Raw genomic sequence first — 15256 nt, 5'->3', positions numbered from 1 at the left:
ATATTTAAACTTCAGGATAATTGTGTTGAATACCTTACGGTTCATAATGAACTCTGGGAGTGGAATAAAAATAAAAGTTTGGTCACATTCCCCCAAGCACTTACTGATATGGGTGCTGGAATTTTTGCTGCAACAAGAAAGCCACTTCCTTTGACGCAAGGTGCCCCACATGCTTGGGTCTTGCCACATCCTCTGATACAGAAATCAGGATGGCTAGGCTGGCTGGGGCGCTCAGGATGCCAGACGCTCACACTAACAGAGCGGGGAGTGCAGGGGTCGCCAGAACCCTCTGCCAGGAGTCGGCCGTGAGTGGGTGTGCAGGAGGGTAGCAGCGGATTCGTGCGGCTCCTCAGGGCGGCTGTCCGCCTTGGGGCTCCCATTCCTACTGCGTTCCGCTTCCTTTACCTCCAAAGCCCAGAACGCACCCCCAAGCCTCCAAAGGGCGACGTCATTGAGTCCCCTGTCACGTGAGGAGAGCGCGATAATGTCCACAGGCTCCCGGCAGGGCAGAGGCCTGGCGGGGTGCCGGACCCGGCCCAGGACTGTCCTCCCCTAGCCCAGCCCCAGACTCGCGCCCGTTCCGGACTCTCGCTGGCGCCCACGGCAGCCGCGGCCCCGCCCACCCCGCCCATGGCCTGGCCCCGCCGGCCCCGCCCACGGCCTGGCCCCGCCGGCCCCGCCCACCCCGCCCAAGGCCTGGCCCCGCCCCGCCCCTTGTCCCGCCCATCGCTCCCGCCGCCACTCCGTCTATCTAGGCTTTGCTTTGGTCCCGCCCACCCCGCCCCCTCCCGTCCCGCCCCTGGAAGCCCCATTTATTCCGCCCCACAGCACACACGCCGGAACCAGCTCGCTGGTGGTTGTCGCCGTTGCACCTAGTCCTCCTTCCGTGTCATCGCTGCCGCCATGCCCGGAGGGCTCCTTCTCGGGGACGAGGCTCCCAACTTCGAGGCCAATACTACCATCGGCCGCATCCGTTTCCACGACTATCTGGGAGACTCGTAAGTGGCCACCTCTTCACCCTACCCTGACCTCGGGTTACGCCCGGACTCAGAGGTGCCTTCCCTTGTTTCTCCCTTCCGTCCTCCTCACCGCTCAACCCCCTGCTCGCCGCCCGCCTCCTCCCCGCACCGGTTCCTGCACGTGCCTCTCGTCGTGTGGCCCCTGCCCCGCGGCGGCCGAGCGCTGCTGGCTGGCCGCGACCCTCCGGCCCGCCCTGCGCCGGCCATTGGATCCTCTCTCGCCTTCCGTCCCCCGCGTGGCTGGGCCGGCTCCGGGGTGAGGAAGGGGGAGGGGAACAAAATTGGGATCGCGCAGGTCCCGGGTTCGGGAGGTCGGTGCGGAGGAGAGTTCGTTGTCTGTTTACCTCTGTTTGGTAAACTGTGCAAGTAGTATGGTCCAGCCGAGGGCCGGAGGGGGCAGCATCGGCGGTCAATTCCCCGGTACTCGTGTCCAGGGTCGCACCTCCTCCCTCCCTCCCTCCGTTATGGAATTTGCTCCCTGGGGAAGGTTGGTGTCCAAGGCCAGAGTCAGAGGACACTGCTACTGGCTGAAGGTTCAGGAAGGGCCCAGCGTGTTATGTGAGGGTTCTACTTGCTGCAGTGGTATTTGCAGGCTTCTCAGCACAAAAAAATGTGAAACCACCAGCTGCCAGATAGTGGCTGAAAGACTTTTTGTCCAGAACCTCCCCCAGCTGCTAGAATGTGATTTGATAACAGCTTTGGGAGGAACCCAGAATACTCTGTATGTGTGTGTGTCCTTCATTCCAGAACTTGCAACACCTTGAGGGAAGGACTTTCTGAGGTTGTTCAGTTGCAATGGCCATGGATAGCCAAGCACCTGGACACCCGTACCTCCTCCTTTGAGACCCTTTTGTTTCACTGCAGAGTGCCTCTCACTGACCCCTTCCCCTTCTGCCTTGCTTCCAGCCGCAGGTAGACTTGCCAAATTGGTGACCCATGATCTAGCCTGGCAATCATACCTTTACGACTAGGAGTATGTTGGCGTTACTGTGGTTTTACAGCTCCCGAATCAGCAAACTTTAAGTTGATTAGATTTAATGTGAAACATTCCAGATGTGTCTAGTTATATTATGGTTCTGGAGTTCCAGTGGCCCCACTACGCTGTGGTCTAAGGTGTTAGAATTCCTTCTTGCTTTGTATCCCTTTTATATACAGTGTCCAGGTACATATATTACAGACAGAGGGTGCAGTTTATGAGATTAATCAAGGATTGGACAGGCCTGTGCAGAGCACCTGGGAGAGATTCTTATACCTTAGGCCTAACCAACCCCTTACAGTCCCTTAAATCCATTTTCCAGCTACTGATTAAGGGAAGGGCTAAGTTTTTTGCAAGAGAGGACTAGGCTAGAGAAAGGATGAGAAATGGTACATTCAGCCAATAAAGGCAGGGAAAGACTTCAGAAATACAGACTACGTCCAGTCTCATACTCGGAATTTAGGTATTTGTATTTCTCCAAAACTCCATGGGATTTTCAGATAATGTTCCTTCCCATTCCTACCTACAACCCTCACCCTCATAAAACAAAATTTTCCCAGAACTCTTAGGTTGTAGATAAATATTAATATAAAGCATATTTACTGTAGCAATAGTTATAAATGATGTCACTATTTAAGCTAACCCTATTTGTTTGGGATTTTTTTGTTGTCATTTATTGTCCTCGATCTATCTTAATTTGATTAAAAGTGGTACCTTCTCAGGGAGCCATAAGTAGGAAGATGAGAAAACTATCTGCCTCTATAAACAAAAATATACAAGTCTGCCTTGGGTCAGGCATGGGATAGTACTATTTCCCGCCCTACCCCGAAAATAAGTTTGAGCCCTTTATATCATTGTAATACACGGATTTTTGCCTAATATAATTTTTCCAAACTCCATTCTTAATGTGATTTCAATTCATACTATCAATTTTTGATCCAGGTGTGTTTTGGAGAAAATTAAAATAATTTCAAACGTTACAGGTTCTACCCTGCCCCTGACAACTGGAAACAACTAAGGGGCTTGGGTGCTGCATTTAGTGAGTTTATTGAGCCCAGTCACTGTTTCTGTATGTGTGTGGTATAAGCAGCTTCCTCACAGTACATCTTCACCAAACAAAACATGGGTTTTCCTTGGGTTTTCTGGGGGTTAGTGAGTGGGGACCCCCTCCCTTAAATGAAGAAACCTTTTGTCTTTTGAAAATGAGGAAAAAGGAAAGGGGATAATGTAATTGTATTCCTCTGAAGAGCAGCCGTAGGGAGACTTAGAGGGGAGGCAGGCCATAGTAAGACATGCCCAGAGCTTATCCTGTTCCTAGCCATGTGGCAAACTAGAGTTTTGGCTTCTGGGAGAGGGGAGGATGTGAAGTGGCCTCAAACGAGTTCCTTAACATGATTGAGCAATACAGTCTCTTGACTCACAATGGAAAGAGAATGCCTGATTTTTCTAATTAATCACCTCTTTAACAATACAGGAAGAAGTGCCCTGATCATTTTTTCTCAATTTCTGGAGACTTTCCTTAAGTCTCATCTGACCCTTAAACAGATCCTTTACCACAGACTCTAAGGCCTAAATTTTACTCATAGCTAGCTTATTTCAAAACATACGTATGTCTTATTGCCCTTTATCAAAAGTAAACATACCACACCCCTCCACAATCGTAAAAATATTACCTCTCTCTTTCCAGTCTTGCCATAGGGCCATCCATCCTTTTTGTAAGAAGGTCTTTTCCTTTCCTGAAACCTTGGGAGTTGAGTGGCAGATGTAGCTGGGAATTAGGTACCTTGTCTCTGCTTTCTTCTTTGTGCTTCAGGAAACTTGGCAAACTTTAGGGAGGTCAGCTTGGCATCTAGGCTAGAGTTAGTCATCTACTAGTTTAGGATCCTGCTTTAATGTTGTTAAGTCAACAGGAGTGTGGAAACTGCATGTTAGGTTTTCCTTTTCAGTAGAAAGAGTAGTTTCTGTTGCCCAGGAGAAGGAAACAGTACTCCAAAGTTCTTGGTGACTTTTAGCTTGAAATGTGCTTAAAACTTACACCAGTTTAACCTTAGGCAATGATGATTTAGATATTAGTATTTCCCTAAGAATCTGTAGTTGTAGAAATCGACATTGGAGGCTATCATTTTTCTACCCACTTGGTCTAACGCAAAAAGAAGAATAAACTGCAAATGAAGAGATAGGTAAAACTCTTAAAATGCTGTTATTTGGTCAGGGTACAAATATTGGGTGTCCTGTTTAGTAGGTTAGATCAGTAAACTAGTTTTACAAAAGTTTTTATATCTGTTCACTTCAAAGAACCAAGTGTCAGCTTTCATTTTACATATAAATAGAGGATAGAAGCCTATTTATTTCAGATTACATAATCTGTTTATTATTGTAGTCAGGCATTGGTCTAGATTCAGGGCACATTGCAACATCCATTATTGGAGGTGAATGTCAGCATATCTGTGCTTAGAAAAAAATGTAGAAAGGGTAAAAAGAAAAAAAAAATTATTTCAATAAGTACTTGGTTTGAGTAGCACAGATTTTATTAGCTGAAAAGGACTCAGGGTGGCTCTAGAGTTATTAAAGGAGGCAACATCCTTACAGTCTCTTTAAATATTTATCATGTTGAATTTCATATCTTTGATTGAATTGGGCTTTAAACATAGGCTTTTCTGGAGATAAGATCAAAAAGCATTCCTCAACAGAAAAGTTTAAAAGTAATTGTCTTCATAAGCATTCATTTGAAAAAGAAAGTCATTTTTGATCTAGGATTTGTGATTTTTCATTGTACATGATGCTGGTGATAATCTCTTCATTCAACTGTGACCTTCTTTTCCTTCATTCAGATGGGGCATTCTCTTCTCCCACCCTCGGGACTTTACCCCAGTGTGTACCACGGAGCTTGGCAGAGCAGCAAAGCTGGCACCAGAATTTGCCAAGAGGAACGTTAAGATGATTGCCCTTTCAATAGACAGTGTTGAAGACCATCTTGCCTGGAGCAAGGTACAGTACCCGTTGGCATATGCTTTGAGGTTACAGATTAAGCTATAAATTTTATAGAGTAGCTTGGTTTTTTGAGGTGAAGGTACAAGTAAGGCTCAGATTCAGACTTCACTGATTATTTGAAAGTCTGACTTGGACTGCACAGTGACCTCCACCTTGCTAAATCCAGTGGTCAGTTCTCAGCCCCCTTCTTTCTTGGCTTCCAGGACACCACTTCTCTAGCTGTTCCTGCTTATGTGCAGCATGAGCTTCCTCATCTCCCAACTCCTAATACTGAATATATGCTGGAGTTGCCCTGGACTCACTTCTTGGACCTCTTCTCTTTTTATCTACACTCTTCACCTTGCTAAACTCATCCACCCACATCTATATGCTATGATTCCCAAATTTCCATCTCTAGGCCAGACTCTCCTGGCTTCCAGATTGGTGAAACCACCACCTACAGCATCTCCCCTGGGATGTCCTATCATCTCAAATCCAGCATGTCTAAAACGGGGCTCCTGTTCTTAATCCCAGGGTCTTACTCATCTCAGCTAATGGCATCTGCATTTTTGTAGTTGTTCAGGCCAAAAATCCAGGAGTCATCCTTAATTCCTCTGGTTTTTTCACTTCACATGTCTGATTCATCAGCTAACTTGCCTGCTCTACCTTCAAAATATATCCAGAATCCTGTTTGGAAGACTCTTTCCCCAGGTATCTTTGTGGCTTGCCCTCACATCTTTCAGGTCTCAACTCAAATGATACGCATTAAGGCCACCCTTGGCCTCCTTATCTAAAATTATAACTTCCCTCTGTACTCCCCATCCTCCCCTGTTTGTCTCCTTAGCACTTGTCACCGTCTAAAATACTCTGCACGTTGCTGATTTCGTTTGTTTGTTTCTCCCCACCAGAGTGGAGGCTCAGCAGGGCAGACTCCTGTTTCTTGCACTGCTGGAACAGTGCTCAGCACTCAGGACCTCCTAGGCAGGCAGGCAGTCTGTATTTGTCAAATGAATGAACTGAAGGAACTGTCTACTCCCAACCAAAGGATTTACTTGGATAATAAATGTGGTGGCCTAGATTTAACTTGAGAACATTTTAATGACTTTGCTACAGTGTCTACTAAATAATGATAGGGAACTTTCAAAGGATGCTTACTGTGCACTAGGCACTATGTCAAGCACTTCACATGCAACTGAATATACGATGTAGTGCTGACTTGTGAGCTGGCCACCTGGGGCTGCATCCCATGGCCACTTTATACCAGTTAATTGTAAGTGTCTGAGATTAGAAGAGTCATGTATAGGAGAAAAGGGAAGGCATTTCTCTTTCTTGAGGTGGATTGTTTTCATTCCTTACACTTGGCTGTGAATGGTCACTGGCATTTCCACAGTATTCTCACAGGCAGTTTCTCATTAGTTTCTGGGAGCAGCCCTTCAGGGGAGATATATGGTTCCTGCCCCCAGCTTTTCAGATGAGAATACTTTTTTCACCCAGGCAGCTGGAAGGACACACTAAAGATTTCCCTGCAAGAAAATGGTGGCAGTGGGATTAGAACCCCAAACCAATACTCTCGTTGATACTAGATGATAGAGAGTAGGAATTTGCTTGATTTTAGGATAAAGCCAAAGCATATTGTTCTTTGCTTTTCATGGGTGTAATGTAATGCCTATCATGCGAATGGCAGGGCTGAGAATTACTGCAGAGCAATCATTGAAAGTACAGGTGGCTGAAGGAAGAGTTTATAGCCAATTATATAATACCCTTTAAAGTATAGGAACACACCCAGGTTCATTTTCGCGGGTGAGCTTGTGCCTTAGAATTTTCAAAATTGTGATTGCATTAAATAGGAAACAAGTCCCAACTTTCAGAAGCAGTGTCCAAACTTTGACACACAACTGGTTACGTAGGAAACCTCAAGGTGCCTCTAGCATGAAACCATATTGATTGTTATTTTAGCTGTGGCGACCTGATAGACCACCAGTGACAGCAGAAGGGAAGTTAAGCTAATAAAATTAAGAAACATGTTAAAATTTGTTGTTATCCATTTCAAAGTTCATGAACGCCACTTTTATCCTATGGCATCTCTGTTGAGAAATCCACCAAGGTTCTATATCTGCTATGCCATCAACTCCTGTTTTACTTTCAAGGCTCCACATAATAAATAGACCTTATTCCAGCTTTAACGCCTCTTTTTCACTACTTCCTAAAACTCTACCCAGATAAATTCCTCTTTCGCTAGTCAATAGTTTATGCTCAGACTTGCCTACATGTTTCATTAATTTTGCTCCCCCTCCCTAGAATGCCTTCTTTTGCCCTGTGAAAATCTTATCCACCCTTCAAAGGCCCAGGTAAAAGTCATACGCCTTTCTTGAAGCCTCTCCTAACTCAGCAGTCTTACAAATGGGGATGCTGGTGTACTTCAGCATTTGCCATTTACATATTACCGTCTTGCGTTTGTTGCTACTTCTTACGGAAATCATCCAACTAAATTAGAAGTTCCTTTAAAGGCAGGAACCGTGTCTTCCTCATCTGTATCCCACACGTACTTACCATAAAGCTTAGCCCACCTTAAGTGCAATGTCAACACCAGATCAAATAACGAAGCTAGATTTTTTTTTTCTCCCAAAAACTTCCCAGGATAGAAAAATGAATGAAGTTTTTAACTAGGGGAGGAAGGGATAGAGAGTGGAAGCAAGTACATTATTGTCCTTTAAGTTCAGACTTGAAATGCTTTGTTTTTATGTGGATTTCACCCTAGTGTAAATTCACCTCTGCCTTTTCAGCCATTTTTACCTTTGACTTGTCCTTGAAGTGAATATTCAACTCTCCATTCTTGTGTTTGCTTTAAGTTTTGTGTTTTCTTTTCATGTCTTAATATCTTTGTTACAGTAGCTTAATGTCTGAGTCAGGGTGCTTTTGAGGCAGGGGCCAGATCTATAAAATTATCTTTGTACGTGCTATAATGTCTGGATGTGAACTCATTGTTACTGACGGTTTTTATAGTGTTTGGGTATGCAGAGGTACTCTGGATCGAAGTCTAACTCTATATTATTCAACTTTTAAAGAGTTTAATGCTGCTTTCTCAGAGGAGTAAACGCCTGCTGAATTTTAAGAGACTTGGGCATGAGAAGGCTCTAGGTTATAACCTAAGTACTACACTCTACCATTATTCCTGTCAGTGAACAGTTGGGATGAGGAGTGTTCATTCATTAATTTTCTTATTAAAATTGCTTAGAGAAATTATGATGATTATGGTCCTCTCTTCCCTGTCTTACAAGGCGATGACTGTTAACTGATTGAATTCAGAGGATATGCCTGGTTTAGATTTCTCTTTTCTCTTTCCCCTGCATTTCAGGATATCAATGCTTACAATGGTGAAGAGCCCACAGAAAAGTTACCTTTTCCCATCATTGATGATAAGAATCGGGACCTTGCCATCCAGTTGGGCATGCTGGACCCAGCAGAGAAGGACGAAAAGGGCATGCCTGTAACAGCTCGTGTGGTGAGTTGTATACGTCCATTACATAGTCATTGTGACTGACCAGGCTACATATGTCCAAGTAAATGCTTGGACCAACTAAAGGAAATGGGGGACTATGTCCAATTAGGATATAAGTGTCCTGGTGGCACTCTCACTTTTTATCTAAATGCTGGTACAAAGTAAAATTTTTCAGCTGAACTTTTAAACTGCTTAATTCACAGCTTTTGAAAATACATAAAAATAGTTATCCTAGGATGTCACCTGGAATTGAGAAATCTTTTTCTGTAGTCCTCCTGACGGCCCACTCTTTAAGGCGGTGGGTCATAGCCTTCTTCATAAGGCATCCCTGGTTTTGAATTCTTATATGTTCTGTCCGTACCCACTAGAGAACACACTTATTCCCACATCTGCAGAAATATACAACAATTTGAGGACCGAGATCAACTCCCATTAGTATTATTTTTATGATAATCTTCCGTAGTTAACATAGTACCTTCCTGAGGCCTTTCCTGGATTCAGTTCGCAAATCAGTTTTTCTTACTGAGACAGCCAGAGCCAAATATAATTTCCTTCAAGTTTAGAAATATAACATGGAGAAGAAAATCATATCTACTCCAGCCACCCAGTTTGTTTGGTGTATCTTTCTAGATATTTGCAGATTTTTGTTGTTGTTTTGTTTTGTTATACCCTTGAACATTTTTAATGACTTAAGAGCCTTCTAAGAGGCTTTAGTATCAAAAACATTCAAAGAGTTCTTCCTGTTTATATGTCTGTGTGCTTTGCAGGTATTTATTTTTGGTCCTGATAAGAAGCTAAAACTGTCCATCCTCTACCCAGCTACCACTGGCAGGAACTTTGATGAGATTCTCCGAGTAATTATCTCTCTCCAGCTGACAGCAGAAAAGAGGGTTGCCACCCCAGTTGATTGGAAGGTAAAGATGTTAAAAGGGCAGATACCCAACTTGCCTGGAAGGCCTGTGGGACCAGTCTCTCGGTGGCTACCTCCAGGGTCAGTGTTACGTGGGGCTCTTGTTTCTGGCATGCAAGTACACTGGGAGGGCTTTTCCTCCTGGCTGAGTTTAAGATTTGCTGAGAGGCCATTTTCAGGGTCTTTAACCCCTTTTATACAAACTCCCTGTATTTCTAACTTTTAGATTATTTGGACAAATTAAGTGGTCAGAATGATTCCTTTTCCTAATAAAAGGATATTTTAAAAAACCTTTAACTCTTCCCTGATGGCAAAATATTTATAGCAGAACTTAGACTGGCCACTTAAGTCATGGGTATAAACCTATGTGGTATATTAATGTCTTGAAACATTTCATTTCTCTTAAGCTTCAGACTTTTAAACCTATGTAGAATTCTCTGAAACCTGTTCATGAACTTTTAATCTCTAAGATTCCTGCCATATGTAGGACATGGATAATATCACAAGAGTGTCTTAACATTGCTACATTTTTTTAATATGCTAACCTGAACACCTGGTTTTGTTATTTTGTTTCTTCTGACAGGCAAACCATTTATATTCTGTATCCATTCTTTGATCATATGTTTATTGAGCCCAGACAGTAGACACTGGGATGCAGCAATGAACAATCAGTGTAAAGTCCCTGCCCTCATAGAACTTAAATTCCAGTTAGTAGAGACAAACAATAAACAAGTTTATAGTATATTAGGTAACGATAAGTGTGACAGAGAGTAATCAAGCAGAGGTGGGGCGAAGGGGAGCACAGGTGGGAGGGTTGGTTTTATATTTGGCTGTCAAGAAAGGCCTTTCTCTGAAGGGACCTTTGGGAAGGACGTGAAGAAAGTGAGAGACCGAGTCACGCATATTTAGGAGGGAAGAGCACGGCAGGCTTGAAGGAACAGCTAAGAAGCTTTTCTAATAGTGAGCTTGGCAAGGAATAGGAGAGCCACCGTGCTGGAAAAGCAGCAGCAGGAGGTGGGGGGAGAGGCCGGGGATGGGAGAGGAAGCCGGATTCAGTCACGCAGGGCAATGATAAGGACTTAGGTGGCAAGCCATTACTAGATTTAAAACAGGACTATTTCTTGTTAAGGTGGGGAAATACTTCCCTTCCCAAAACTGTCAAAGATCAACTTGCGAAAACAAAATTCCTCAGAGGGGATAGAGCAAAGGAGATTTGATTATTCTCATCAGCAACTGTAGCTACTTTTCTAAAGTTAATTATTGCCTTTAGCCTTCACTATAAGATTGAATTTCACCATTCACAATGTCTTTTCAATAGAATGGAGACAGCGTGATGGTCCTTCCAACCATCCCTGAAGAGGAAGCCAAAAAACTTTTCCCTAAAGGAGTCTTCACCAAAGAGCTCCCATCTGGCAAGAAATACCTCCGCTACACCCCCCAGCCATAGGCTCTCCACGGAGTTGGTGCTGGAGCTGCTCACTGAGCACCATGAGCCAGAGGATGCCAGCTGCCCATCATGTTTTCCTGCAGCAGTACCATAAAAACATCCTGGTGTGATCACAGCCAAGGTCTTTAGGTTGCTATACTACTGGCTTATTAAATGAAAATGGCACTAAAAATTCCTTGGGATTCTTTGCTCTGTGCCTTTAGCAGCATTCTCTTCTGTTCATATATCTTAGCATTCTCTGCTGACTCTCTTTGAAATTTGAGGCTCATCTTGTTGGATCTCTGCAGGGTTTATGACCAACAAGGTGGTATCAGTTTATGGTTGAAAAAGCCTGCTTTGCTCCATCATAGAATGAGTATCAGGTTTTTTCAGCTGTTCTAATCAAATCCTCTCTTCTGTTACCCATTTTGGGAAGGAATAGAACTTGGGGTTCAACTTCCTCTGTACATATCTACGTGTGTAACCTAAGAACTTAGAGTAACCCAGATGTTCTTCAGTATTCCATGTTTTGATCACAACTGGGGGCAAAACCTTTTCAATTCTGTAATTTTCCAGTAGATAACTGAAGGATGAGCAGGGGGAAGGAATCTTTAAGTATTTTGCTATCAAGAAAATTTTTCAATAAATTTCTATTGAAAGTGAGAAGCTACAGAAAAGGTTCCACTTGCCTGCCAGGGAGGTGTACCAGAGGCATGAGCAACACGACAGTGCCAGGTGCCTTTCAGAGTATTTCTGGATGTCAGTTGGCTCTACGATGAAGTGCACATGAAAGGGCACACCTTGGGAAGAGGGGAGAGGATGACTGAAAATGTTTTATTATAGATTTATTCTTGCAGTGGGGGAGGGGGACTATTTTCTGAATTTTACTTCTTAGTGATCAGCAAGTAAATCCTTTGTTAAAACATGATCAGAAAATTCTGTTGTCACATTTTCAAGTACTAGTTCAGACTCATGTCCTGAGGGCAAATGTTTCCTTGCTAGATTTGACACTGATGCTTTTCTCAAAGACAGATACATAAAATTTCATATAATGAAAATGGAGGAGCGGCTGATGAGGATGTGATTCCAGGGACTTCCCTGGTGGTCCAGTGGTTAAGACTCCGCGCTTCCACTGCAGGGGGCACAGGTTTGATCCCGGGTCGGGGAACTAAATCTCACATGCTGCCCAGTGCGGACAAAAATAAAATAAAATGTGTTTCCTTTGCTTTGAAAAAAAAAAAATAGAAAAGAAAATGTATTCCACCACATCTCTTGGCCTACTTTGCTCCTTCATGTTACTTGCCTGGGTCCTGTGGAATCTGTGACCCCTGCTACAAAGAACTCTCCTAACCTGATACCCTAATGGGATTCCTAGATTTAAGAATATGAATCTTGGGGCTTCCCTGGTGGTGCAGTGGTTGAGAATCTGCCTGCCAATGCAGGGGACACGGGTTCGTGCCCTGGTCTGGGAAGATCCCACATGCCGCGGAGCAACTAGGCCCGTGAGCCACAACTACTGAGCCTGCGCGTCTGGAGCCTGTGCTCCACAAGAGAGGCCGCGATAGTGAGAGGCCCGCACACCGCGATGAAGAATGGCCCCCGCTTGCCACAACTAGAGAAAGCCCTCGCACAGAAACGAAGACCCAACACAGCCAAAAAATAAATAAAATGAATAAAAATTACTAAAAAAAAAAATATGAATCTTGAGGATAATGGGACATCTTTTGCTTTTCTGGAAAGAGTACTAAGTATTCTGAACTCATAGTCTCTCAGACTTATTATGCTGTGCTAGCTAAGTCCTAGGTTTAGAAGGAAGTGTCCCATACCTGGTATAGTCTCTTGCCTGTAGCCCTCTATACTTTTATTGAGTATAATAATGTAAAAGCTGATTCCTGGCACCATGTCTTAGAGAAGTCAGTAAGCTTTTAGTTTCCTTGATTTCTCCACATGTAAAATTTGGGTGACACTAAGAAGGTTGAGAAGGAAGGTGAAAATTCCAAGTTATATTATATCCTGGGGAATGCTGGTCTGAAAGAGACTTAAGAGGACTGGCATCTTGCTGTCACCTCTTATCCAAGTCACTATATGTTTTGGCCTTAAAGAACTAAGACTATCTGGTCCTCCTTAGCACATCTCATCTGAACGAATCCCTGAATCCTCGCATTTTGTCACCTCCCTAACTGTGAGGTTCCACACTGCTGTCTTACCTTGGCTATTTGCTTCTCCAGTCCTTGTCTCTCGGAGAGTCTCGCTTCAACTTTCTTTTATGGTGACAATTCAAAGTCTAAATCTCCAACATTAATCAAGCTTGAGTCTTATCTTTACTGATCGATGGAACATTGGCCATTGAATTTATAAATTCAAAATCAAATTATCAGTTCTTCCCCCAATAAATCTATTGCCCCTTTTATCACTCACTCAGGCACCCAAACTTTGGTGGGCTATATCTACTCGACCCACATAGATGCTGCCAGTGTGAAAACGCTGAAAAGCTCAAGGAAAAGGGAGGTCATGTACCCGCAAAATGATTTCTGGTTCTATCATGAAGCAGCCATGAAGCCATGAGACTGTGAATGTATTCTTCTCCAAATATAAAATGTTACATATGAATATGCATTGCCAGGGTAGAAGTGATCCTAAGTACACTTTTTAATATACTATGGGGCTTGGAGAGGAGAGTTCCCCTTTCCAGGATTGTTGCTCTCAGTTTTCATAGGGAGAACAGATTTAATAAATCCAAAGATTTATTAACTGTAAGTGAATTATACGGCCACTGTGGCTATGAGAGAAGCATAGGAGTTAGAGAGGCAGTCCACCATGTGCCTTCTCAGACAATCAGCAAATGCTCTGGCTAGAAGAGATAGTCATCTAAGATTAGCAAAGTGATCAACTTGAGGCTCCTGTGTGGTCTTGCCAGAAGTCTGACCTCCCCTCCAACCTCTACCCTAAGGGTAGGAATATGCATTAAGAAGCTCAGGAAAGGGCAAGGAGCCAGAATGGCTGTGTCTAAAGGGCCAAGTCAAGATGCCAGTTGGATGCAGTGAACTGTCACAGTGATTTACTCCATTTGACCCCTCCACTTCGGGGCAATGCAAATTGAGGAAGTACAGCTTTGATTCAAGCTTAAAGGGTGCATTAACTAGTTAAAAGGTCATTGCCACCTTCTTCTCAGTGATTGGTTCAGAAATGGGCATTGAGACACAAACAGAAGACCATCAGAGTTTCTACAAGAATTCTTTCTCACATGAGAGCAACTGGGAGGCATTTTTCTCTCTCACACTGAATATGAACAAGAAAACATTAAACTGCTGCTGGCAGCCAAGTTACAACCTGGGAGCAGGGATCCAGCCATAGAATGAGGCTGTAAAGGTCAACAGCCAAGTGGAGAGAAAGAAAAACATCTGATTCTTTATGATCTTCACTGAATCTACCAACTGTGAACCTGTCCTACCTCTGGACTTCTATTACATAAAATAATAAATAACCTTAGTGTTTAAGCCTTTTTGAGTTGGGTTTTCTGGTACCTGAGGCCAAAAGCATCCTAACTGATATGCATGGAATGAAGTATCCTCCAGCTGTTTCAAATACATGGCAGTGTGCCTCGTAAGCAAGACTGTAGAGCAGACATCTGTTTTCTGCTACTTCTTTATCCCCTACCTTAGGCATCTCAAGCTTCAGTATGCATTAAATCACATGAGGAATGGGTTAAAATGTGCAGGCCAGGGGCCTACCCCCAGAGATGGATTCTACAGATGGCCAGAAGTTCTTCATCTGTAACAACCCTATCTATACCAGGTATGGGATTGTGATGCAGAGTATAGGAGACACTGCAGTTCACCCAGTATCCATTTCCCCTTATTCTTTACGAAAAATACCCAGATTGTATGAATGGTGGCAAGTTGAGGTGCCAGTTAAAATTCATCTTAAGATGACAGATCAGTGTGGTCATGTGATAGTGCTGGCCTGGGGTGGGGTCCCTTCCTGACTAAAAGGCAAAGCCTAATAAAGAGAAAGCACCTTGCCTCACTGAAAAGCAAATGGGATGCCCAAGTTACAGATGTCATTTTGCCACCCTGAGGATAAAAGTCACAGGCCAAGGCTGAAGGAGAAGGAGGCTAAAAGGAGACTGGGTCTGTGATAACTTCCTTAAACTGCCAGGCGGTCCTGTGGGTCTGTAATGTGCAGCCACACCTGGCACTTGTTGAAACACAGGTGCTCCGCAGGCCACTCTGAGAAATAGTGCCCTATTCTAGGTATCCAGAAGGTTCGTAAAAGGCTTGACTTTTTCTCTTGTGTTTCCTTCTATTCTTACTTCCATTATGGTTTTCCCTGGAGTAGAGAATCATTATTATTTTTTTTGTAACTTTTTATTTTATACTGGAGTATAGTTGATTCTTTTAAAATCTTGTTGAAATGAAAAGGAATAATAGATTCTAAATAATAAACAATCAGATCA

The 15256-nt window shown here is 43.6% G+C and overlaps 1 protein-coding gene across 1 annotated transcript; it reads left to right on the top strand.

Moving 5' to 3' along the window:
- Positions 1–813: 813 nt before the first annotated feature.
- Positions 814–10993, top strand: PRDX6 (peroxiredoxin 6). The gene is made up of 5 exons (XM_061183098.1): positions 814–998; positions 4827–4983; positions 8321–8467; positions 9232–9378; positions 10693–10993. The coding sequence occupies exons 1-5, from the start codon at positions 904–906 to the stop codon at positions 10819–10821; spliced, it is 675 nt and encodes a 224-aa protein (XP_061039081.1). The 5' UTR covers positions 814–903; the 3' UTR covers positions 10822–10993.
- The last annotated feature ends 4263 nt before the right edge of the window (positions 10994–15256 follow it).

The sequence above is a fragment of the Eubalaena glacialis genome, chromosome 3 (genome assembly GCF_028564815.1).
Source record: "Eubalaena glacialis isolate mEubGla1 chromosome 3, mEubGla1.1.hap2.+ XY, whole genome shotgun sequence".
Lineage (NCBI taxonomy): Eukaryota > Metazoa > Chordata > Mammalia > Artiodactyla > Balaenidae > Eubalaena > Eubalaena glacialis.
Note: the sequence above shows the minus strand (reverse complement) of the source record. Positions and strands in the feature narration are given on the sequence as shown.